This window comes from Lytechinus pictus, chromosome 12, assembly GCF_037042905.1.
Source record: "Lytechinus pictus isolate F3 Inbred chromosome 12, Lp3.0, whole genome shotgun sequence".
Lineage (NCBI taxonomy): Eukaryota > Metazoa > Echinodermata > Echinoidea > Temnopleuroida > Toxopneustidae > Lytechinus > Lytechinus pictus.
The window spans coordinates 28,474,224-28,499,287 of NC_087256.1; the positions used below are offsets into that span (position 1 = coordinate 28,474,224).

Here is a 25,064-nt window from a genome sequence, read left to right on the forward strand (position 1 = left end):
CAGAATTACCATAGTCTATTCTGTTCTAGTTTTCACTGTCTCACACTGCAGTTATACCAAGTTTAAGATTTACACAAATAAAGTACTTTCAACTATTATCAATACTCTTCTATAAATCATACCTCAAACTAAACACCACTACATTCACTTCAACTGAACTACCACTTGATATAAAACTACACCTCATACAGCTAATATTCTTGGGGCAACAATTATGTTTATTTCCAACAAGCATGTGTAATTTTGCATAACATTATCAAGTAATCAAAGTATATGACAGTTGAGAAATAACTTACAAACTATCAATGAATACATTTTACTAGTGGTGCAGGAGTCATCTTCAATCACATGTTGCCAATCAAACCAACAATAATCAAGATCTTTTTATTTCTCTGCAACCTGTACCCCAGAAAATGACTATTTCTATCGACAAAATATCACACGGAATTTTCAATGCTCTGTGCTAATATTACACTATGTAGTCAGCAGTGTATGTATGTACAAAATTTTAGTTTATTCTATTTTACAATAAAGAGCAGCAACAAATATTTACACACTACACAAGTTGTTGATATTTTATCCAAGTCTTCAACAAAAGCCAAGTGGATGAATTTGGCAAACACACACGATGTCGAAATAAAACTTGACAGGTCCTCCTGAATTGAAGCCAAGATATGATACACATATATAGAAAGGCCTATCGATAATACATTCATTGAGCGTGATGCAATGATCTGAGCATAATGCACAAAAACCTGCATTCCTCCACTATTTTTACTTCAACGATCGATGTAAGGTCTGTTTTAAAGGTATGAAAGTTTATTGACCCCTCATAGAAATGAGCAATGGTGAAATAAAAGGGCTCGCACCAATCATTCTTTCCCAAAACTATGTAAATTTCTCGGCCTATCAGCATGCATTCAAGAATCTTTAACATACAAACAAATGAAAGAGTTATAAAAAAAAACGAATAGTGATAAAATCAACAATTAGAACAAGCACTGCAGCACATTTATCAGTGTCACATTTTGAATCATGCATGTAACCTACACTGACCTCTTAAGATCCTGAACACAAAGGGAATTCCCCTCGCTACATTTTATTAGAATGCATGCCTGTTGTTCATGACAAGACAGCAATAAAACGAGGAAAATAGCATTACAAATAATTTCCTAATCAAGGTAAACGGCTAAATTTCATGAATCTCACAGTTTTTTTCTTTTTTCACGCCACTTTACAGCCTATTTTCTAATCTGTTTTCGATTCGTTGATAAAAAAGCAAATCATAATGTGCTTAAATTACATTAATACCCAGCTATTATACCCCTTAACCAAAAACAAACATGTAACTTTCGGAACACCACCCACACTAAAAAGCTATACTTGTATGAAATATTATTAATCAAAACGACATGATCTTGACCCGATTATTTCCTTGTCAAAAAATCATAATTTTGGTCCATATCATGGGGGGGGGGACATATTCTTGGCTAAATACGAGTAAGACTTTCGGCTATTTGCACTTTTGAATAGAAAAGCAAGGATATACCTTTACTATACATTCCTTTAACATACATGGCATAATCGAAAGATAATGTGAGTACATCATATAAAATACTAAAGAACCTGGCCAAACTTTGACCACAAACCTTCTTACATGATGGATAACTTAATGTACTAAAGACATGCTTATCTCGGTTATTTTTTTCAAGTTTGGTGTTGACCTTTTTTGTATGTGTTGGTGTTGGATGATTTAAACATGAACGTGAGCACAGCACCAAACTTCCAATCAGGTTTGGTGTTGATGTTGGATGATTTTAACGTGAGCACAGCACCAAACTTTCAATCAGGTTTGGTGTTGGTGTTGGGACAATTTTTAACATCAGCCATGAGCACAGCACCAAACTTAAAATAAAGTTAAGTTTGTAACAAAACTCACTTTGTGTTGAGCTATCAATAACAAGATATTCATCAAGTTGGTAAACTCAGATTAGGTGTTGGCACTAGGTGAGGCAATCTAATTTGTACTTCCAACACCAAACATGAAATCAACCATCCATGGATAATGGTTAAGTCAAATCACAAAGTTAGTTGAACATTTCTGCTCGAATGCAAGTACTTTGGCGACTGAGCATCTGTTGGCTTCAAAAATAGAGGGCGCCATTGTATCCAGTTAATCAGAGTCATTAATAGAGGGAGTTCGGCCAACCCGGTTTCAACGGGTAACCCACATGGCAAGTAATGCGTGTCAGGCAAGCCCAATTCGAAAGAAATTACGCCATGTTGGTATCACTCACTGAAAAATGGGTTGGCCGAACTCTATTAATTGCTCTGCATTTAATACATGACCAAAAGACTTTTAAAGCAAGGAAAAAAGGTACGAAATGTAACAAGACTATCATGAATTGATAACACTGGATTATAATACACATGCAATAACATTTATATAGTATAATACCCAATCCAAGCCTCAATAAATCAAATTTGTTGTATTTGAATATGCCATTGTAATCACTAATTGTACATCCTGGCTCATTTGATAGGATTTAATACCTGTTCTGAAATTTCATCATCATAAAGCTTTAACATGCACTGCTCCATAATGATGCCAAGAAAAAAAATCTGCATTTTTAACAACTTTACCAGCAATTAACATCCAGCCATTTTTTTTTAGCTCAGCTTGCACTTGTTGGACATTTTCACGAATAATTGTGATTTTGAAATTCATAAAATATGAATCCATGCCTCAACTATACAGTAATCCACTGTTTGCACTGTGGGAGGAACTTCGAAAATAAATTATAGGTTTATTTCTTGTGAGCTGTAATTCCATAATTAGACACATGGGGGTTGGCGTGACGTCTGAATATTAACATAAAGGCAAGTTTTACATTGGCTGTGGAATGCAAAGAAAATACATGAACGATCGAACCTATATTTACAAAATAATTGAATACAGCCAGTCTGAAGCTAAATGCTTTCTCTTTCCAATTTAAATCTGGCACTCCAAAAGTCAATGATACCAGAATATCAAGATCGAATCTCTTCCATTATGAATCAAACATAGTTGGTATCAAAGCATTTTTTTTTTTACAAGATTTCAAACAAAGACACCGTACTAAATCTGAAGTTCTTAACATTTAACAAAATTGCTTGAATTCTAGATGGTTTTGCCAGCGATTGAATTGAAAGACACCTTTATGTTATACTCCTCTGAATACCTTGCACTGCACCAAAATCTATTCCCACACTGGTAAACTAGTCTTGCAAATAAACTACAAAGTAACTTCCATGAGCAAGACTTCTTCTACTGCCTTCCATGTTGATAAAAGCAATGTTTTTCAAAAGTCAAATATGATTTATACATCTGATAACCTCCATCCATTTGTTGCGTCTGTACTTCAGACAGAAATAGCAAGGTTTGTGAACCTGTAACGTCCACACCATTCGTGTAGTAGCCATAGCACGGTCGATCAACTGACTTAACAGATCGACCCTGATGGCCTTTCTACCAAGCTGGCCCGACCTAGCACCAAATCGACTCCTTGATCGGGCCTGATCCAGTTGGCAGCTTGGGGGTTGGAGCTTAGTTGCTAGTAGCATAAAACACTACCAACAATTTTGAAGTACAGTAACGCACATATTAATACGAAAATCTTTGATTCTAAATCTAAATAAAGGGGAATATGATCTCAAAATGAAAATGGTGGATTAGCTATCATTGAGGTATCACCAAAGTGAATGTTTGACGTCTACCTGTTACACACACGTTTGATGATTTAAAAAAAAAAGGATGGTTGTCGTTTCCAATGTAAACATAATCCTTCTTGATGAGTGAAAAAAGACATCAATATATCACAGTGGAACAAATACCAAAAAATTACTAGTAATATACAAAGCCTTTAAATGCTATAAATCATCTATTCATTAATGAGACAAAGATTTTGCTAAAAGAGAACCAAACTCATAAACTTTTCCACGGGCATTTACTTAAAGCATATCAATAGTTTACTCCAGTACACTTAAAATTTGAAGAAGCGAACAATTCAAAAGACCCATTTCATCGTACCATTCTAATTCAATTACATGTTGCTTTCAGGTGCAATTTTATCAGATTGATTGGTGTACATATTTTCAGAGGAACAATTCTTCGATTTTAAAACGCGACAGCAACATGGAAACCCCAAACACACACACAAAAAATAAAACGGCGATATGAAGACCAAAAAAATAATACCACCACTCGATTGAATCGTTGAATATACATCGCATGATCATAGCCTTATTGTGTATTTACAAGAATTTTCTACAGTTTGGCTTTTACTCGAAAAGCCTTCCCAAAAATTAGCACTAACCCGTCATCATACTAGTAGTACAAAAATATACAAGGAGAGAATAGCCCAGCCACTCGTGGAGCTATGCATTTTCCTCGAATGGCTACGGCTAGTCCATTGTAATAAAATAAATAAGACATCCATGTACAACATACTAAGCATGTGAGAGAAGGTACCCCAATTAATTTCTTAATTCTTATTCATTTCAAACGCTAAGAGATGAGGATATTATTTGAAAGAGCTATGCCAACAACACACCATTTAGGGGCCTCGTTCATAAAGAGTAATTACAACTATGGTAACTTTGCCATGCTGTCAACTACCAAGGTAACGCAGCTTAGCGGCCAATCACAATCAAAGTTTCTGTGGCAGCTGCAACGATGGCAAAGTTGCCATAGTTGTGAAACCGCCCCCCTGGGGTGTTTCATAAAGCTGTTCGTAAGTTAAGAGCAACTTTAAGAACGTCTGGTGAACCTTTCTTACGCGATAAACCATCGCCAATGAACATTTTGGTGTATACCATTTACCACAAGAAACGATCACCAGTCGATCTTAAAGTCGCTCTTAACTTACGAACAGCTTTGTGAAACACCCATCAGGTCTCATAAAATGAAATTTATGAATGTTACCCGTTATAGATGTATTTCCATTCGCTCTATATCAGTACCTACAAATTACGTCTTCCATGCATACAGATTGAATCAAATGTATAGTCAAAAAGAAATACTGGTACATTGGATTAATATCAGTATTATGTACGCTGTATTTTTTCCCACGGGTTATCAAAATACAACAATATCTAGTCAGTATATGTAATTAACTTTTTTTGGGGGGGGGGGGTAAGGTCAGATATGTTAAAATCCTAATCTATTCACTATTCAAAATCAGGCAATATGAATAAAGTTTGGCATTTTATAGTGAAAAGTATTTCAGACCGCAAGTGTATTAAATGGGTATACACGTATTGAGACGGGAATATATCAAGAAAAGGTTAATGTTGTATACTAAAGATTAATTTTAGTTTCTACTTTTCTACTTTTAGTGGCTCCAAGTTGTTTTGTAACATACTGCCTCGATTAAAAATCAAACTTGTAAAGTGTTCAGGGTGGTAGTCTGGGGGGGGGGGAGTTTGACCTGTATTATGACACTCTGGCAAGGTTGCCACCAGTGACTGTTCACTGGTGGAAACTTTTATCGGGCGACACTTTGTCATAGAGGACAGAGCCTCAACAAAAATAATCGGTTGTTATGCCTTAAACACTATGATTTTCATATTTTTTCTTTGTCATTGGGGAAATTAGTGTCTAGTGGGAGGGTGTGATATTGCAATGAATACCAGTTGGAAAAGTTGAGTTGTTGAGAATTCTGACTGGTGGTGTTACAAGGGTCTCCATTGCAGGATAATCAAGATGTCAGAAACTGAAATCTGGTAAAAGCCTGAAGATTGGTATCTCCGATCAATTTGGACTGGCTTGCTGGATTAAAGCCTCTAGCAGGTGAAACTGGGGTGTTGTTATTATAATACCTTCACAGATAAACAGACAGGTACAGATACTTCAACTCGGCCCCGTTTAATAAAATACTTGCGATTGATCCAATCAATTAAAGCTATTGAAAGCAAGTAACGTCAGCTTAGGAATGCATGTCGGTTGAAAATACTCTATGATTTATAATCGTGCATTCATCATTTTCTTGACATATCTCCGTGTTCCTCATTATTTCCAAAGGGAGGCTTTTCACATTTCCTGTATGAAGAATTATGACAGTGATGGATTTCCATAGCTGAGATCAATTGGATCGATCGCATCTCTTTGTAAGATGGGGCCCTAAGAGATCAACAAGTGATAGCTCTGTTGTATAACTCTAACCTATGACTGCTAATCTGTATGACAGTGTTTAAACCTTGCTTTGATGCTAAACAATGCTACATACAATAATGGGTGATGTTAAGCTTGGTGTCGACCTTTCGGTGTTAGGGTTGGGTTGAGTTTTACAAGAGCAGAGCACCAAACTAGAAATGAAGCTGGTGTCAGGATTGACCTAATATGTGTTGAGCTTTCTATTTCAAAACTCATATCTGGTGTTAGACAATTTGATTGTGCTTTCAACACCAGCACCAACGCCAAATTAGAAATCCCCCAGTATCTAGTAGTCTTAACATCCAAAACCTGCTTTGACCTGAAAGAAAAACTTCCTTGAATCTTGCAAATCTCAACAAAATTAAGTACTATTTGCTGAATAATTTGTTTTAAAAAGTGTTGAACTTTATCTAGCGTTCATGCTGGCACTTGCAGTCCCTACTATCAGAACATAGGATAGACAGCCTTGCCGATAACCAAATACATCGATCTCGGTCACCAAGCAGGAACATGAAAAGAGAACAATGATGAGTGCTGTGTATTGCCTTTCATGGTACGTGGCGATGACTGAATAGCCAAGTACAACCTTAACTAGGGCTTTATAACAGTTCTTGGAGCAGACACAATTCATCAACCTTCGAACAGCCGATACTTTCCATGCTTCAGGCAGAGAAAATATGTAGAAAACACGATGATAGAAATAAATAATTAGCTAGACACCAACTACATTTACAAGATAGACACAATAATGCCAGGGCGTGCAGAACGATTTCCTGAAGACCCTCGGGAAAACTCTTTGGTGTATGTACAAGATGAAAATATCTCCAGTTTGCGACATAATACAAACATTTATGGTCGTTCAGGTGGACACGTCTCAGCGGCCTATAGTGTTCATGAAACATGCAGGGGTGATGGATTGTGTCTGTTCCATTTATACTATAACAAAGTTATGTCTCGTGCAACTCTCTCATCTATCCTCTCTCACTCTCCCTCTATCTCTCTCTCTCACTCTCTTGATCAGGATTAAGTAGCTAGAGAACGTTTGTCCCATCACGGTTTACTCTTCTTGCTCTCCGACATTCTTTGGAGGTGGCGGTAGTGATGGTTTGCATGTTGCATTTGGTCGTGCGGGGTCTGCGCGAGGGTGAACTGGTTTCCGGACACTTTGCTGGGGTTGTTCAGCGTCCCTCCCGGATTGGCCGACACCTTGCTGGTGTTGAGGGCCGCCGCCTGATTGGCCGCCTTCTGCTTGAGCAACGTCCAGTCAAAGACGTAGTCATACTGATAGTTGAGGGTGCGGAACAGGATGCGGAACAGCTGCCTCAGGTACATGTAGTCCGGGGCTTCCTCGAACTTCATGTTCTTGCAGTATTTCAGGTACATTGCGAATTCAGCAGGGAAGCTCTGTATTACAGGATGGAAAATATAAGACAGCAGATTGATATCACATGAAACATAATGTACATGTATAAGAATTTAAAGGTAAATGCTAGTTTTGGTAACGATATCAAAATGTGTTCGTACAGAATCCAATGAAATGACCACCAAAGTGTCTGTTTGTATAAATAAAACGCATGTGCCAAAGGATTCTGGAAGAAATTGTGTAATTGCTGAGAAATCAGCAAATAAGCACAGGATTCAGGTAGAGCGTCGGGCCCGACGCTCAAAGCAATAATTATACACTGTCCCACGTGCGCTTATCTGTGTTGGGGAAGTTCAGTCTGAACATTATTCAGCGTAGATTTCAAGATTTCACAAAGTTCAGTTTAATATGTAACTGTACCAGATCTAGATCCTCGATGATATACTGACAATTAAGCCTGGTTTTACAGACTTTCTCATGAAATCAGTGTTTACTGCAACTACTGGAATTTCTCTTTAACCATGCATGCCAATGCTCAAATGAATAAATGGGTGAAGCTAGCTATATCATACACATAAAAAAAACTATACTTATTTCTTCCAGGTAAATACAGATATACATGAACCAACAGGCCAAGGTTGTACATGTACTTCCTTTCTGGTCAAATCTTATTTCATGGGTGGTAACATTTCCACTTGAACAATTAGAACCAAACGTATATGGGATCCTACCACCCTGTCATAACTTTATCTACTACACTTGCCCCCATCTTCTTTTAAAACAATTGTAAAGATTAAAACATGTTTATTTTCAAGAGTACAATGTATTGAATAAATCCATAGAGCATACAACTACCATGTTGCCTCCTTTTCTGCATTTTACTGCAATTGTCCCACAAGTGCATAATAATAGGCATTTTTATAGCGCCATCTATCTAGAAATATTCGATTCCGAGGTGCGATGTTATTATTATTCCCCGGCTTTAGCTCCAGCTGCCTTTCAGCGCTCATGCATTCAAGGAATCATTCCTACCGGGTACCCATTCACCTCACTTGGGTTGAGTGCAGCACAATGAGGATAAATTTCTTGCTGAAGGAAATTACGCCATGGCTGGGATTGGAACCCATGACCCGCTGTTTCAAAGTCAGAAGACTAATCCACTGGGCCACATTGCATCATGATTATCAAGTGTTTATTCAGTGGTCCCTCAGTTGCTTGAAGGAACGTTCCTCCACCTTTCCCAACTACATGGCATATATCCATACTGTCCTTTGTTTGAGCCTCAAAGGACAGTATTCTCCATTTGTCTGCCTGGCACAAGAAGACAGTTGGGAGAAGATTTCTGTTTACCTTGCAGAGTGTTTCCGGTGATGTTGACATCTTCTTCTCACTGATCTTCTCATACTTCTGTTTCTTGGTGGCAGCCTTCAGACCTTGCCATGGCAGACTTCTCCTGTTGAAGTACATCATGACGTAGCCTAGTGATTCCAGATCATCTCTCCGCCTGAACAAGCGACAATCAGCAAACACAAAGGGTAAGTAAAACTTGACAAAAGAACCTTGTATCTAATCTCGTAATAATCACACCAAACATTTTGTCGTGTATGAGGTGATAGTGCAGTCCTTAGAACACTGGGGATGTGTTTCACAAAGAATTTGGAATGACTTTGAGGTCGCACTTAAATGCCTAGTTGTTAGTGTTATAAAAGGCATGACCACTTTGGTCAGATCACGCACTACTGCGTATTAATCAACATGATTGCGCATTGCATATCACATACAGGTCAGCATTTAAGTGCGACTCGAAATCATTCTTAGATCTTTGTGAGGCACCCCCCTCCAGGTGCCATTTCATTAGGATGGTTGTACAGTTACCCATGACTTTCCAACAATCGGAGACTCGTTTTTTTTTTTTCGAAATGAGCTACTCCAAATTCTTCCTTTTCACGTATTGTGATTTCATACCTAATTTGTCATTTATATGTTTCTGAAAAGAAATACCAATTTAATCGACAAATATCTGATGTCGAGTTTAGCTGATGGGAATCAAATAGAATGAGAATATGATTTGATACCCAAAAGAGGATCACCAGTCATTTCTTAAAGTAGTGAGCACCGTCCTTCACAAAACACAAACCAGCATCTAAACCTCCTAACATCACAGAGTTTGATCTTATACTTTGGTGAAAGCAGGGAATGTCTGATTTCAAATAGGACAGAGTCATCCCAGGGTCTTTGACCGGTGACCACCTGAGATTTTACGTTGCGGATGGGTGAACCCTCAAAATAAAGAAATACATCAGAAAATTCAGTGTCACCAAAGACTATGAATATCAACCACTTTCAGATCTTTACTGTCCATACTAAGATCTATATATCAAAACTAGTTACACACGATACTATATTTCCAATATACCATAGTATCACGTGAAAGTTTTGATAAACAGATGTAGAATTTAAGGAATGAAAGGTCTGAAAGAGGTTGATATTCATAGTATTTTGTGACAATGTTTTTCTTTATATTAGTGGTCCATCAGTCTGCAAGAATTTGCACCGGTGACTGAAGGAATCGACGAATAAAGCAGTGGACCGCCTGCTTCGACCATAGCCCAAATTTTGACACAAAGGCTTTATAACGGGGGTATCGTCTACTCACGCTTGCTCTATACCCTGGTGAGCGTTGATACTGGCGTATCTGGCTGTTCCCGTCAGGTTTTTGTCGTCCTTGTAAGGTATATGCTGTCTTGATCTGCTGTCTCTGTACTTCTTTGCCAAGCCAAAGTCGATGATGAAAACCTGTTGGTACATGTAGATGAAACAAATGAAAGCTATCAAAGCGACTGTATAAAACTTAAGTTTTTTTTTTCATTTTGTCAAAAAAATGAAGTATTTATACATCAAACTGTTTCAGGAAGTTTTCTGAATGAAAACTTTAAGAATTGATCAGTGGCATGATAGGAATAGCAAAAAATTTGCCATAGCAAAACATTCTAAAAAGTGAGCAAATACTCTGATAATGATGAAATTATTAACCTTTTTTCATGATATATTTTGATGTCAATCTAACAAATACATCACACATGTATAACCCTCTTTTTCTCTTGGTCATGAAACTTTTTTGGGGGGACAAAGCACCCACCCCCCCTGTCTGTAAACCATAGGCAAGTGCAATACCTACATGTACAAGTCCAATTACAAGATGAAAAGAAAAGACATGCTCAGTGCTTGAAAGTATTGATTTAGTCTGTTATTGTCAAAACAACTTTTCTGGACCACAAAAACCACCAAATGATTCTTTCCCCGACATTCATATAATAATTTTTTTTTTTAAATACATAAATGGCCCCTTCTTCTTCAATCTTGACTTGTCTGCCACCCGTCTCTATTAAAGTAAACTGTAACAAATTAGTTGGGGGGGTGGATGTACAAACCCTTTCAAAGTTGTAAGAAATGCTTGTACATGTACATGTATTTCCACAATAGAGAACTACAGTAGAATTAATAGATGGGTTGTTAACAGTAACAAAAAGTAACAATAACAAAAGCAATAGCTGGATTTGTGAAGCACTTTTTTAAATTTTTAAATTGTTTAATTTATTCCCCAGACCTTTTGGTTCACAGTTTACTCAGGAAGCATTGGTTTTAATTTACAGGTCTGTCATTAAACCACCCCCAATGTTTGACTACCCTAAAAGATATGCTGCACAAAGGTTGTGCATGGTTGCCCTACATACATGTACGTACCAACAATTCTTAAGTGTCAAAACTTGTTCAAAAGCATATGATACATGTATGTGCACATACATGTAAATGATGAAAGACAATTTAACTTCATACATGTATTTAAATTTGGGCATTAAAATTGTCATTGAACACCCCCCCCCCCTCATTTGACTGCCTGACATTGCAACAAGTTATTTGCATAATATTTATTCCAATATAAAAGAGAGTATACTGTATATTGATATTTTTCTTCATCCTTGCTTCATATTATATATTCTGCTCTAGGAGAAATCTGCCGCATTATGCAGAAAAAACATTGCTATCTTTAGGCTTAATTTCACATGAATAACAATGGATATTTTACATGTATGATGGAATACTAGAGGGCAACTCCTCTCCCCCCCCCCCCCACGTTTAGGGGACCCCCTTTGTAGCAAAATGGAAGAGGAGTGCACCCTATTGAGGTTGTTCATGGATCGTACAGTATGATTACTGTATGTATCTTTCAGTTTCATTCAATGATAATTTCACTAAAATGCTCATTAATAGTATGCTGGATCTTTTAAAATTTTCCTTGTTTCCAGGTTCCAGAAAGTCTAAAGGACTTTGGTTTTATAGATTAAATAGTGGAGTCATAACTACATGTGTTGTGCATTCTTGAATTATTATGGCTTTTTTTATGCAAGCCTGTGTTTATACTCTTTTACATACATGTAGCAATTACACTTTTAATATATAATTTATAATCCTATACACATTCATCAAAAGCTCTACGCACATTTCAATACCCTTTGAACATTTCATAAAAACTATTTTGGACTTCTGTGTAAAAACCTGGAATCAGCATATACATGTAAAAGGACATGGATGCATATTAAAAAAAATATTTTCTCAAAATTTGGCAGGGTTGAGAAAAAGAAATTGTTTTCTATATTTAATTTCTTGTATATTTGGCCTATGACAAATGAATAATATTATTTTGATTTATAATTAGAACTGTGTTTCCTGCCAGTAATAAGAATAATCAAACATTACTCATTCAGCATACAATATACTAGCCCAGAAGGTTATATATAAACAAAAGGAAATGAACAGCTGTTAGCGAGACTCCAACGCTTTACGGACATCAATCTTAACTGAAAAGTTGATGACATGTCATCAGATGCAATGTACAGTGTATGTTGCGTACTATTCATTTGTTCATTTTGTATGACAACCTGTACACAATACATACAGTATGTCTTGGTACACTATCTACATGTACATGGTCTAATTGCCATTTCGTCCACTCACCCTTTTGTCTAATAATCGGTTTTCGAAAAAAACAGTTTGCAAATTAAATTACAATTTGCAAATACATTTTGTATGAATTCTCTCTTTCTGTCTTTCTCCCTCCTCTCTCTATCTCCCTGTTGCTCTTTCCCACTCTCTCGTCTATCATGATCGCCAACATGTCACTTTTTTTTTTTTGTTACACATAATTCTTATATTTGTAATCTGCAATTTATTGTTTACTTGTGGGTCTTTCTGTTTTCCTCCTTCATTCCTTTTTCCCCTCTTTCCTTTATTTTTTGCGACATCTCCCTCTCTATTCTCACCTTTCCACATGCTTACTTTTGCCATTCTTGCTCCCCTTTCTTGCTCCTCACGTGCTTTTTCATATATATATATATATAAATTCAATCTGTCTTATTACATGTACATGCATCTGCTCATTCTATTTCTTTTTATACTATTATTGCATTTTAAACATAATGTATATATTTTTTCTTTTTTAATGGTCACTGCATGTTATGTATTTATTTATTTCTTTGTTATGTATTTAAAAAAATGTAAACTCACATTGTTAGTCTTCGGACTTTTTGATGAGTATTGTTTAATAAAACCGAATTGAATTTGAATATGTAGAATGTACATGGAGGTGAAGAATTTTCCTTTTGAATTGAAATTACTATATTGCAAAGTACAGTTGGAAAGTAATAGCTGACCAGGGGAAATGCGGTAAAGGCACTTTGAACCACCCCCCCCCCCACCCTCCTGAATCTCCTCACACAGGACCAAGCGCTAGAAAATGACAATTGTTGCATACGTGTAGATCCTCATGTTTTGCCATGCACACGTCATCAAAGATATGGTTGTGACAGACATGAGAGACGGAGTGAAATAGAGAGAGAGAGAGACAGAGAGAGAATGGAAGGAAAGGTTTAATCGTGGTCATGTGATGGAACGTAAATACAAGTGTCATCGTGCCCCGAGCCAAGAGAAGGGAGGAAGGGCTTGTCTGTCTAACGCTCTAGACACGACTTCCTTGCCACCGTCCCCTTCTCCCGATGCCTGAAATGCCAAACTTCTTGAATGAATGACCTGGATATAAACAGCAGCTGAGCAATTTTCTTTCTGCATTTTAATGCCCAATGTCCTTTCTTCTTCAGGCTCATCCTCACATGACAACAATCATCTACACTATTAAAGTGATTGGTTAACATTGGTTTGACTTTTAAAAAATATGAGCTAGAAGGTCACACTTGTCACCTGTGTCTGTGATATGTTACAAAAATGAAGCCCAGAAAAAATTGTGTTCGAAAATAATTATTTAGTGCTTCAAAAATTGAAATATAAAGTGACCGAAAACACCATCTTAATTTCATCCCATACACTTATGTGTACTATTTAGGCGTCTATGAGACGCCTATTTACAAAATCGGGGTTTGCCTTGTAGTTTTAGCTTTTCATTCTCAATAATGGTTGTTTTCAGGGTTTATTAGTTCTAATACATGCACTTGTACACATGTTTCTTCTTGATTTGAGAATTTTTTAAATCGGCTGCTCACAAAGTTAAACAATACCTTCAAGATGCCAATGATATAGCGTCATAGGGCTGTTAAAACCTTGCATCTCAAAAATTGAAACATTAAAAAGGGCTCAGAAAATGCTGTATATGTATATTATGTTTCCTAATTATAGCAATGATGGCAACCTAAAATTGTCTGGAAAGTCTATTAAAACAGAGCTTGTTTTTAACAATAAATTGTCGTTTGGGTATTTCCCTCCATATTCACATTCCGCTTCAAGTCTAATCTTCAAGAACCCTCTACCCCCCCCCCTTCCCGGAACTTGTAAAAGGGCAGAAAGCAATTAAAATCTCTAAAATTTGCCATCTTTCATTTCAATAAAATAATCCTAAAATTTCTTACCATTTTCAGTTTCAGTTTCTTTCAGACTTTATTTCCAACAAAAGAAACACAATGTCCATACAAAAGAGGGGGCATAGTTGAAAGGGATAGAAAAATGGGAAGTTACTTTACCTGATTGCAATGTCTACCGATACCCATAAGGAAATTATCGGGTTTGATGTCTCGGTGGATGAAATTCTTATTGTGTACATACTCGATTCTTCCAAGCATCTACAAAAAGAAAGAAAGATTACAAGAAATGTAATATCAAAAATAACATATACATGTATATACTTGATGTCTTAATGTGCTTCTTACAACTCTTCCACGCATTGATCGCATTGATGTGTAATAAAAGAAAAGAAAGCATGACAAATTTCCAAACTGTGTGAAAAATTAGGTAAAAGTTTTTCTTATTTTCATTAAAAATCGTTATTTACATTTTTTTGGGTTTTTACTTATTTGTCATGTGCACTTGAATTTTTTTCAAATTGAATTCACACTCGATCCTTCCAGACACTGGCTACAAAGGAAAACATGAAAATACATGTATGAAAACGTTTTGAATAGCATTTATCAAAATCTGATGTAGAAGAACATGTACATGCAGAAAAATATAGTGCTGTATGCACAGTTATAGAATTTAAAAGGTCACTTCATTTTCATAATCAACTGAGCAATGTACATGTATATGTATATCACAGGCGGAACCAATAACATTGTACTCTCTCTTTTAATTTATTTTTATTTCCTTGAATATGTGGGACAACTATTGTTATCACATTCATGTACATGTATCATATGATTCAACAATCACAATTTTTTTATAATAAGAAATATGTAGGCTTTGACTTTGATCAACTCTCATTCGGATAATAACCTTTATTGTGCATACAACTGTTTTGTAAAATTATATCGATGTCATAACTCCTTATTTTTACATATCTGATTTTGATGAATTTTTCATTGTTACATAGTATGCTTCTTTGATTTTTCTCAAAATTCTTCAAACAATTCTGTATTGTAAGATCTTGAGCTTTATTAAAGAATTAACGCTTTAAAACTTCCAATTGTTACGTATTGCAGGCCATACAAATGTATGTACCAGATGAAAACTAAGTGTCACAACCACGTTTAAAATGCTCTATGTAATTGAAAATGCCAAGATTTGGAGAAAAACTTATGAAAAGTTCAGTTTTAAATGTACACTGTACATGTGTGTACCAAAATACTTCATTTCTAATTCATACATTACAGAATCTGTTTACAATTGTCAATTGTTTCTGAAAAAAGGAAAAATTATATTTGCCAAACATGCATACAGCTGTACATGTAATGCACATGTTCATGAACTGTGAACATACTGTAAAGTACATACACAAGTAAACTGAAAGCTTTGATTAGTCAATCAATTTGCTGATGGATAAAGCACTAGTTTTGAAATAATAAAAACGACGGTACACTGCATATCAATCTGACCGCAGACCTTCATATTGAGAGGAAATCACGGATACGAGGCTTCAATCTAATATTCCCTTCCCAAGCTAATATATTGGAGCACGAACTTTATACATCAACATCCAATTTAGATGGTGGAGCCTGCCATAGCATTGTTATTATGTACACAAGTTTAATAAACCAGAAATAAAAAGGGCCAGTGTTGACTAGGAATATGAAAGAACAGAGCTCCTCTGAACAATGCACACATGAGGGATATCTGTGTTGGTCTCCTGCAGTGCATTGCTGTTTGGCCTATCATGTACATATAGTCCAGATCAGAATAAGGCACCATTCTCACTACCTTTCCTAAACTAGTTTAACATGTAGTGAGAACGGTCGAAGCAATCTTGGAAGCGATCTTCAAAACCGGTTCAGAAAACCACCTCGCGATGTAGTTTTCCAGATCGCTTTACCTCATTAAACTGGTTATAGCGCAAGTGAGGACACAACCGTTCTTCAGGAAGCGATCTTTGCACATTTTGAGCGCGCTACTCCACACGACAGGTTTAGAATGTCCACGCTGCCGTTTCGAATTTCGCGCCAAACGTGTCACCCCACTGAGAGCGTTTCCATAGCAAACAAGATTGCTTTACGTGAAGAGATTTTGAGAACCACTTTCATGTGATCAAGTGGGAACGCTAGCAAAGCAATCTTCCAAACTGGATTCCTGAATCGGTTTCCAGTGAACCAGCGTAATGAGAACGGTGTCTAAAAAATGACTTGGTACTAAAAATTATGTTCATTAATTCAGGAGCAGTATGCATTATTTTTTTATGATTGCAGCAAGGAAAAAAGTGGCATAAATGTATGTACAACATGGTACATGTATGATGTAATGTGGTCTTTGTATTTAAGCCTACTTTTAAATCTACAATAGGCCCAAGGGGGGGGGGGGCACTTCCATTGACGAGTGGATACCATGCGTGACCATGGGGTTTCGAAAAGCACCCTAATCAAGTATTTTCCATTTTCTGAAAATGCACCCCTTAACAAGTATTGGCATGTGAAACCCTACCCTTAACAACTATTGGAAACAAAACGGTACCCTTGACAAGTACGGGTATTCCCTGAATTGACCCCCTAACGATATCTTAATTGTTACATGTATGTCACGGATGTGATGACAGACGTCGGCTTTACCTTTACTTTCATTGGGTTTAGTACCACCCCACACACCTCATTCAAATCAGACCCTAAACACGTAGTGTTGGGGCAAAAAGATATCCTCACAAATTGGACCATAAACACATATTTTTCCTAGTGGAATTTATACAATTTTTTTCATTTTTCTAGTGTTTTTGACACCCTTATTACGTTACGTACATGTACATATGTACGTAACATGCCCTACAATACCTGTATCTTGAAAAAGAGTTCCTTTTTACATGTTTTGGGGGTCATGCATGGTATCCACTCGTCAATGGAAGTGCCCCCCCCCCCCCCCCCCCGGACAATAGGCAATCATTTAAAAAAGTGTCTGTCACTATGGTACATGTATGTACAGTATATGCAATTATAGTACCTGCGCTATACAAATGGAACATATTATCATTTAAATGTATTGTATTTCCCCTACATTGTACGTATGTAAATGCAGAGGACACAAACTGTAGGCCTAGACCTACATGTACTCACTGTGTATAATGTTCACTGTAGTCAAATAGCAACTACCCATCTACAAGTACATGTACATCATGTATACGTGTACACTACAGTGAAAACACATTACATGTACATAATATTTAATTCCAAACAGAAAAAAATTTCTTATCAAGTTTTCCTTGTGTACGTGTCAGTACGTGTATGTTAAAAATGATATTCTTATGAAAGAAATCTGAAATGAATCACTTGATGGGTCGTCTCACCACATTTCTCATGTTTGTTCTAAAATCTCAAGGTGGTTGGTACATGTATACACTTTAGAAACACACTGCCAAAACATATTTTATTAACTACATGTATTTCCAACAGTAAGTACCACATATCAATAATTGTGATATGGGGCAACTCTTACAAGACATAAAATATAAAATTCATATTCTTCAAAAACGTGTTGTCCATACTATTACTCATTCTTACCACACAACACCAAGTACTCCTCCGTTTTGTGACCTGAATATTTGCCAGTTTTTTATCGTGAATACAGTAAACAATTTAATATTAACGTTCAATTTTCATATAAAAGAGCTCCCATCAATATTCAATGATATGTTTAAGAAAAATTCTTTTTTATCATTCCTATGAGATCAGAAACAAATCAAAATTTTGTATTCCTTTTGCACGTACCTCATAAAACCCAACATACATGAACAATAAGATTTCAGAGTGTTCATGATTGGAATTCGTTACTTTACATTGTGAAAAATTCTATGCAAACAATTATTGTTTCAACATTTCATGTGCGCTGAATAGAAGGTATTCTTTATCACTCCCCCTTACGATCTCTTTCTTTCTCCCTATCTCTCCTTTTCTTTTTCTCTCCCGCTATCACTTCTTTCCTTTCTTACCCTTTGTTAACTTTTCAATGTTCTGCATTGGGTGTGGTGCTGGTACAGTATGCTGGAGTGATTGTGTGTGTGTATGAGGCATGTTTTCTTTTTATCTCCTTTACACTTTAATAGATCTGTTTTGTTTTGTCAATTATTGAACAGGGCCCATCCTCGCAGACTATGCTTTTCTTTGGGTCCTTCCGATTTCTATTCATGAATTTTGTATGTATTTACTTTGATTGAGTTTTTAATGGAAAATAAATGAACTGAACTGAAAACCTCTCTTTCGTGGCCACCAAAATTGTCTCCCATTTTACCCGATTGACCATATCTGTTCATGTATGATGTGAACATCATTCCTAATATTAATAAAATCAAAGGCTATTGTTTTTATAGGTGGTCTGTCATGAATTGAATTCAATTTGGATGATGTTTATACATGGGCGTTATATAAGATTGGTTATACAGTATGAGAGAAGGCTTCTGATTCAGATTGATCAATTATCCTCTTTTTGCAATTACGTAATCCGGTATATGGCCACGATTGTGGCATATACCAGCAATTTCTGCATGGTAGCTTGTGTACAAAACCTCATACATTGTAGGGTGATGTATCGATCGATACCTTGAAGAAAACGATTCATCAATATTTTTTCATTACAATAAATAAATAAATATTCGCTATTTGTGTTGTACAACACCTCGCAATTTAGCGAAAAATATGAAAAAAGTTTTTCTCTGCATTAATCTATGAAAAAAGAGCAAAAATTAATGAAAGCGAAAAGAAAAATCTCACAAGTGGCATGATTTAGCCACACGTGTATTAAACCTTCATTTTTACTGAGTGCCATGAATTGAATTGTATTGTGATGTCATCTCCTATAGCTGTGCAACGGTATATTTTGTAGTTCAGATACTGATACAATTTCAAGTCAGAACTCAGAAGTGTTCCCATCTACATGTATGTATATATTATAGTAGGCCTATTTTCTAATTGTTGTTCAATATACATGTACATGTACAATATTATCATTCGTATACCGGTACATGTACATGTCTGTACACTGTACATAAATTTTTGAATTTCTCTTGTGAGTTTATATTTAAACTCGGCAACGTATGCAAGAAATCTATAGACACTCACATTATGGTATATTATTGAACTCCTAGCATGCACTACAATGTATATGTATAATATAGAAAAACATAAATATACTTTTACTCATTAGGCCCTACACAGGAGTAGAATTATTCCGTGCATGTTTGCAAGTTCTGTACAGATACTGTACATGTACTGTACATACTTCGCAAAACAAGTACCGTACTGTAATTTGTACTATAAAAACTCAAATTACAGAGCAATTTGCAAATTTACACCCCCAAAAAAAACACTTTCTATTTGACATTCAGCTGTAAAAATATTCCTGACCACGATTCAATACCTGCCCTTTTAACAATACAAAGAATATGGAACTAGTTTAAGAAAATATATTGTCACACAGAGGCAGAGAGCAAATACATACATGTACATTGTTGACTCTCTCGCCCTAGCCCTCTCTCACCAATCTGTAATCACTGCCATTCACTCAGATAATACACTGTACATACATGTACATTGTAAATACACACTCACACAGATTGACTGTACATGTACACTCATTCAACGTAGAAGTTCATGTTCTACTATATTGGATGTGTATTGAGGACCCTAAAATAGATGTTTGGGTTATTATGGGAGATGAATGCCTACTGTATAATGTACAGCTACAGTATGGTGTATTATATTGCAACAAAAATATAAGCCTTTCACTTTTGAACATGATTGATAGGGCAGATATCTTACCCGGGAGGGGGGGGGGGGGGCAGTCAAATGTATTGCTGGACACACGCGTGGCAAAATTATTTCCAAACACCCACTAAACGAGTTTTTCTCTGTGTGGAAAATAACCCCTAAACAAGTTTTTCGCGGGGTTTATTTACACATTTTGGCCCCTAAACAAGTTGTACATGTACACTGTAGCCAGAATATGCCCCCGAGGAAAAAGCTTGGGGAAAAAAAAACATACCCTAAACACATTTGGCTAGTCTTAAAAAAAAATACCCTAAATACGTTTGACCCTGCGATTGACCATTGACCAGTCTTTCAAAACTACCCCTTTTTTTTAAATCAGTGTTTTTGATACCCTTAACGAGTGCAAGCGCGGCCCGCGGCCAAAACTGAAAAAACACCACTTTAAACGCGTTTTTTGGTCATGCGTGTGTACAGTATTAATATATTTGATATCTTAAAGGGCAAGTCCATGCGTATTTGAAAAAAAAAAATCAAACGAAAATACAGTGTAATGCAATAATTTCATCAAAATCGGGTGTAAAATAAGAAAGCAAACTGTCACCATATCAAATCTTACCCTTATCAAGGGATTTTCAATAATTTACTTTCAGCAACATTATAACTTTCATGCTCACTTCCAATAGTTGACTGCGCAACAGCAGCATAATGAGCCCAAAATCTTGAGGGAGTCAGATATGGCATATACTGCAGGGGCAAAATTTCTAAGTGTGAGTGAGCGAAGCAAGAGAGCATAAATTTTGACCTTTTAAATACAAAAATCTAAAAAAAACAATTGCAACAGAATTTAACACAATACTGGATGCAGTAAATAATACATTTCACACCTTTTCCTATTTTTGCTGCCTCTTCTCCCTTTTTTCTTAGTTGTGAAAATTTTGTGAGGTCCATGCCCCCCCCCCCCCCTCCATCTGTACGCCAGTGTTGCGTAAACCCTTGTGCTTGAAGTAGGGGTCTACATTGCACAGCCTACAGAACCTGACTGGACCATCTCAAACAAGTTATGCTGGTCTTGTCTCAAGACACCCCTGAATCAATTCAGGGTCTGTGCCTGCAGACTACATAGATTAAATGCACCTTCTACACTGTTAAATGATCTTTAATATCATGAAAGATTGTCCGAGGATTCCCTTGAAATGTTAACAGCAACAAGTACATGTACATGTATGCATTGAAAAATCAATTGGACTCTACACCATACATGCACATTATAGCCTACATTTACATCAGACTATCTACATGTACATGTGTATGCAGACCAATCTCTATCTGTCTGGTTTCAAGTACAAAATGAATATGACCTCCATGTACATGTACATGTACAATACATACACTGCGCATAATTATACAGGCCTCCAATTTTGTACATGAACTGTGCTCTATGTACAAGTACAATGTACATGTATGCACCGGGGGGGGGGGGGGGGGGGGGTAAACTGCAAGTACATGTAGGGCCTACGGCTGCATGTACATGTAGACCTACACGTACATATTTTAACAATCATTTAAATATCTTATAAATAACTTGATATACTTGATTCACAATAGGCCTACATACATGTATAGTCTCCATACTGTACATGTAACTTGTCGATAAAATGTAAAAGGAAATTACAGATTTTGCAATATACTGTGTAAGGAACGTTTTAAATTGTAGACCAGTTTATCCACATACAAGTACTGTAATGTATAACAGCTGCTCTTCCTTACTGTACACAGCCATTGTAAAGTTTACACAGTAAGCCAAACTGGCAGACAGATAAGATTGATTGTAAACAAACAGGTCGAATATCAAACCCTTTCAAAACTGAATGTGAGCCCTTTGCATGACAGAGCACATAAGTGCATTTCATTTATCAATTTTCTCCATCCGTATGAACTTTAATACAGTGTGAGTTCTCATCATCTATAGACAAGTACATACATGTAATACATTTAATCATTTTTTTCCAATGAATGTAGAAATGTGGAAAAATAAATGAAAATTTTACATCACCTACAAAGAAAATCAGAGATAAATAAACTGATTTTTAAAAAGCAAAAACTCAAATCAGAATTTGTTCAAGCAAAATAAATGTGGAAAATGTGAAAAGAAAATAACTTTCCACATTCACATTACTTTTGTGCACTTTGGGATCTACACTGTACATGTACATGCAATTTGGAGTAGCGTGCAAAAATAGACAATCATGTTTAAGTTTATATCCTATGCCAAATTCTTGAGTTTGTCTTGAACACTTGAGAATAAGCTGGATAATTTACCAAATAGTGCAAAAAAATCCTAATATGGCCAAGGATAGTAAATTTCAGATGAAATATACGGAAAAAAACAAAAACTCTTGGTCCTGTTTTAGACTTATAAGCGCCATAACTCGGTCTCCATGCTATCTGTATGGGAAGCCAAGTAAAGCAGACATGCTTTCCACATTCAAATTCCATGCATTTGTAATTTGTTTCACTAGCATTTATTGTCCAGCTTGGCTTTCCATAGGGATGATGTCAGTTGGATTTATGACACTTTCATGAACAGGCCCCAGTTCATCGTATATTATGTACAATGTACATGTACAGATGTAGATACATGTACACTCTCAGTCATGACACACAAACATACTGTATCATGCCTGCGCAGCCTGACAAAAATGGCACGATATTAAAGTTGGAATAATAATTTACCTGATCTGCAAGCATCAAAACAGTTTTCATTGAGAACTGGCGATCACAAAAGTTGAATAAGTCTTCCAAGCTAGGGCCTAGTAGCTCCATCACTAATACATTGTAGTCTTTTTCTGACCCATACCACCTGCACGTAAAATAAAAGAAAAAATTAGTTATTAAACTGGCTTTAACGTACATAACATTGAGAACCTACAGTATGTATTTGCTTGCGCAAGGACTGTCTGTATTACAGTAGTTTTGGTAAATCCAAAGATTTCAAAATTTGGATCCAACATCAATCATACATGTATGTACATGAAGGTAAAAGTGACAACTTCAGTATTTAAATTATAAAAAAGTTGAGATCCCAACAATTCTTTTTTTTTAAATACCCCTATAAACATGTACATGTACATGTATTTCACCTTGATCTCACTTAAATTTTAACAGCTACAGGATTATATAAGGGTGCATTATTTAATACTAGGAAGATTACTTGTCCATCAACAAATATGCTTTAGTCAGTAAAGTGTCATTGTATATCAACTTTAGTGGTAAATTTGATGACTGCTTCCTTGAAAACTGAGTTCTTATAAATCTTATCTTCGTTTTGTCAACTTTTAACAGAAGATACTCCAGGCAGAGGATGTTTAAATCTCAATAAATAGATTAAAATTCACAGAGCAAATGCTGAAAATTTCATTAAAATCGGATAACAAATAACAAAGTTATTGATTTTTAAAGATTTGCATTATTCCGGTGAAACAGTTCTAGGCATGTCTTCATGAATATTCATTACATGTAGGTTGGCTGATGATGTCATTGTCACATCTCCACTTTCCTATTTCTTACATGTATGGTACATGTATAACATGATATCATAATTGTTTCATTTTTTCACTTTTAAATGTTTACAATGCATCTCCATTTTGATGAAATAAGTTGCAGCAAGAATTAACTAATGCACTTAATAATCAGTAGTCAATCCAATTGTTTTAGTTCTTACATGTAGTAGAAACATTTTGAATACCGGTAAATCTAATTTCTTATAATAAAATACAGAAGAACAGGTGGGGATATGATATCATCAGCCCATCTAATGAATATTCATGAAGGCATGCCTAGAACTGTTTCACCAGAATAATGCCAATCTTTAAAATTCAATAACTTTGTTTTGTTATCCGATTTTTATCAAGTTTTCATCATTTTGCTCTGTGAATTCTACTCTATTTATTGAGATACATGTATATCTGTAAGTATCCTCAGCCTGGAGCATCCCTTTATAAAGAGACAGCTTGTTATACATGTATTCGCAATCTGACAATGTACAGTGTACATATCCTTTATTTCTCCGTATGGGGAATTTTGTTTTTGGTGTACAAATGAACATTTTTCTCTTTGGAATTTATTAAAAAGAGCTGTACATCATTTATGTGTACACCATTTCAAAGCTTTCTGGAACATCCCCTCCAGATTTCAGAAATTCATTTCATATTTTTTGGTGGTCTTGTGGTGCCTCACCACAAATATCAAGAGTTTCATGATGTTACACCAAAATTTGAAGAATTGCATAAGTTATTTTCCATCAACTTGCATATAGGGGGTATTTACTTTTGATACGTACATCTACAATGTAAGCACCAAACAATACATACATACACTGTAGATGCCAAGTCTATAGAAATAGAGTTTCCTATAATGCTGTAATAGTATCAACAAAATAAGAAACTTTAATGTATGAAAATGGATAATCACTTTTCAAATTTCATTTCAGTCATATTCTTTTTCTCAAAACATAATTTTTTTGTCCTCCATTTCTTGTTCTTTATGTTATTGTACAATTTGATATTTTTATTTGTTTTCAAAAATAAAATGACTAACTGAATTGAAATAAATTTTCTAACCTGTCGGTGTATTGATTTCAAATAAGATAAATTTTCTTGTGTACTTTGGAGTAATATATAGACTCTACAAATGTGGTTTCGTGTATGATATGTATATACATGTATAACCCTTGAAATAGAAATAATTCCGCTTATTAAGGGATATTAGATACAATCATGTCAAAGAAAGTACAATGTTTTGCAGATTAAACCTTCATGCAATGTAAAGTGAA

At 35.8% G+C, this 25,064-nt stretch overlaps 1 protein-coding gene across 2 annotated transcripts in view; it reads right to left on the reverse strand.

Annotated features, from left to right (window-relative positions):
* Positions 1-197: 197 nt before the first annotated feature.
* LOC129272693 (casein kinase I-like) overlaps positions 198-25,064 on the reverse strand; it is a 30,075-nt gene continuing 5,208 nt past the window's right edge. The window contains exons 3-8 of one of the 2 annotated variants that reach the window (XR_010295221.1): positions 22,967-23,093; positions 14,585-14,683; positions 10,213-10,352; positions 8,907-9,060; positions 3,991-7,597; positions 198-3,947 (exon numbers count right to left, since the gene is read on the reverse strand). Coding sequence is in view for 1 of the 2 variants with exons in the window: in XM_064107327.1 (XP_063963397.1) it covers positions 7,244-7,597; positions 8,907-9,060; positions 10,213-10,352; positions 14,585-14,683; positions 22,967-23,093 (874 nt within the window). In the remaining variant the exon portion in view is untranslated. Of the gene's footprint in view, positions 7,598-8,906; positions 9,061-10,212; positions 10,353-14,584; positions 14,684-22,966; positions 23,094-25,064 lie in introns of both variants that reach the window. The other variant, XM_064107327.1, reaches the window with a different exon arrangement.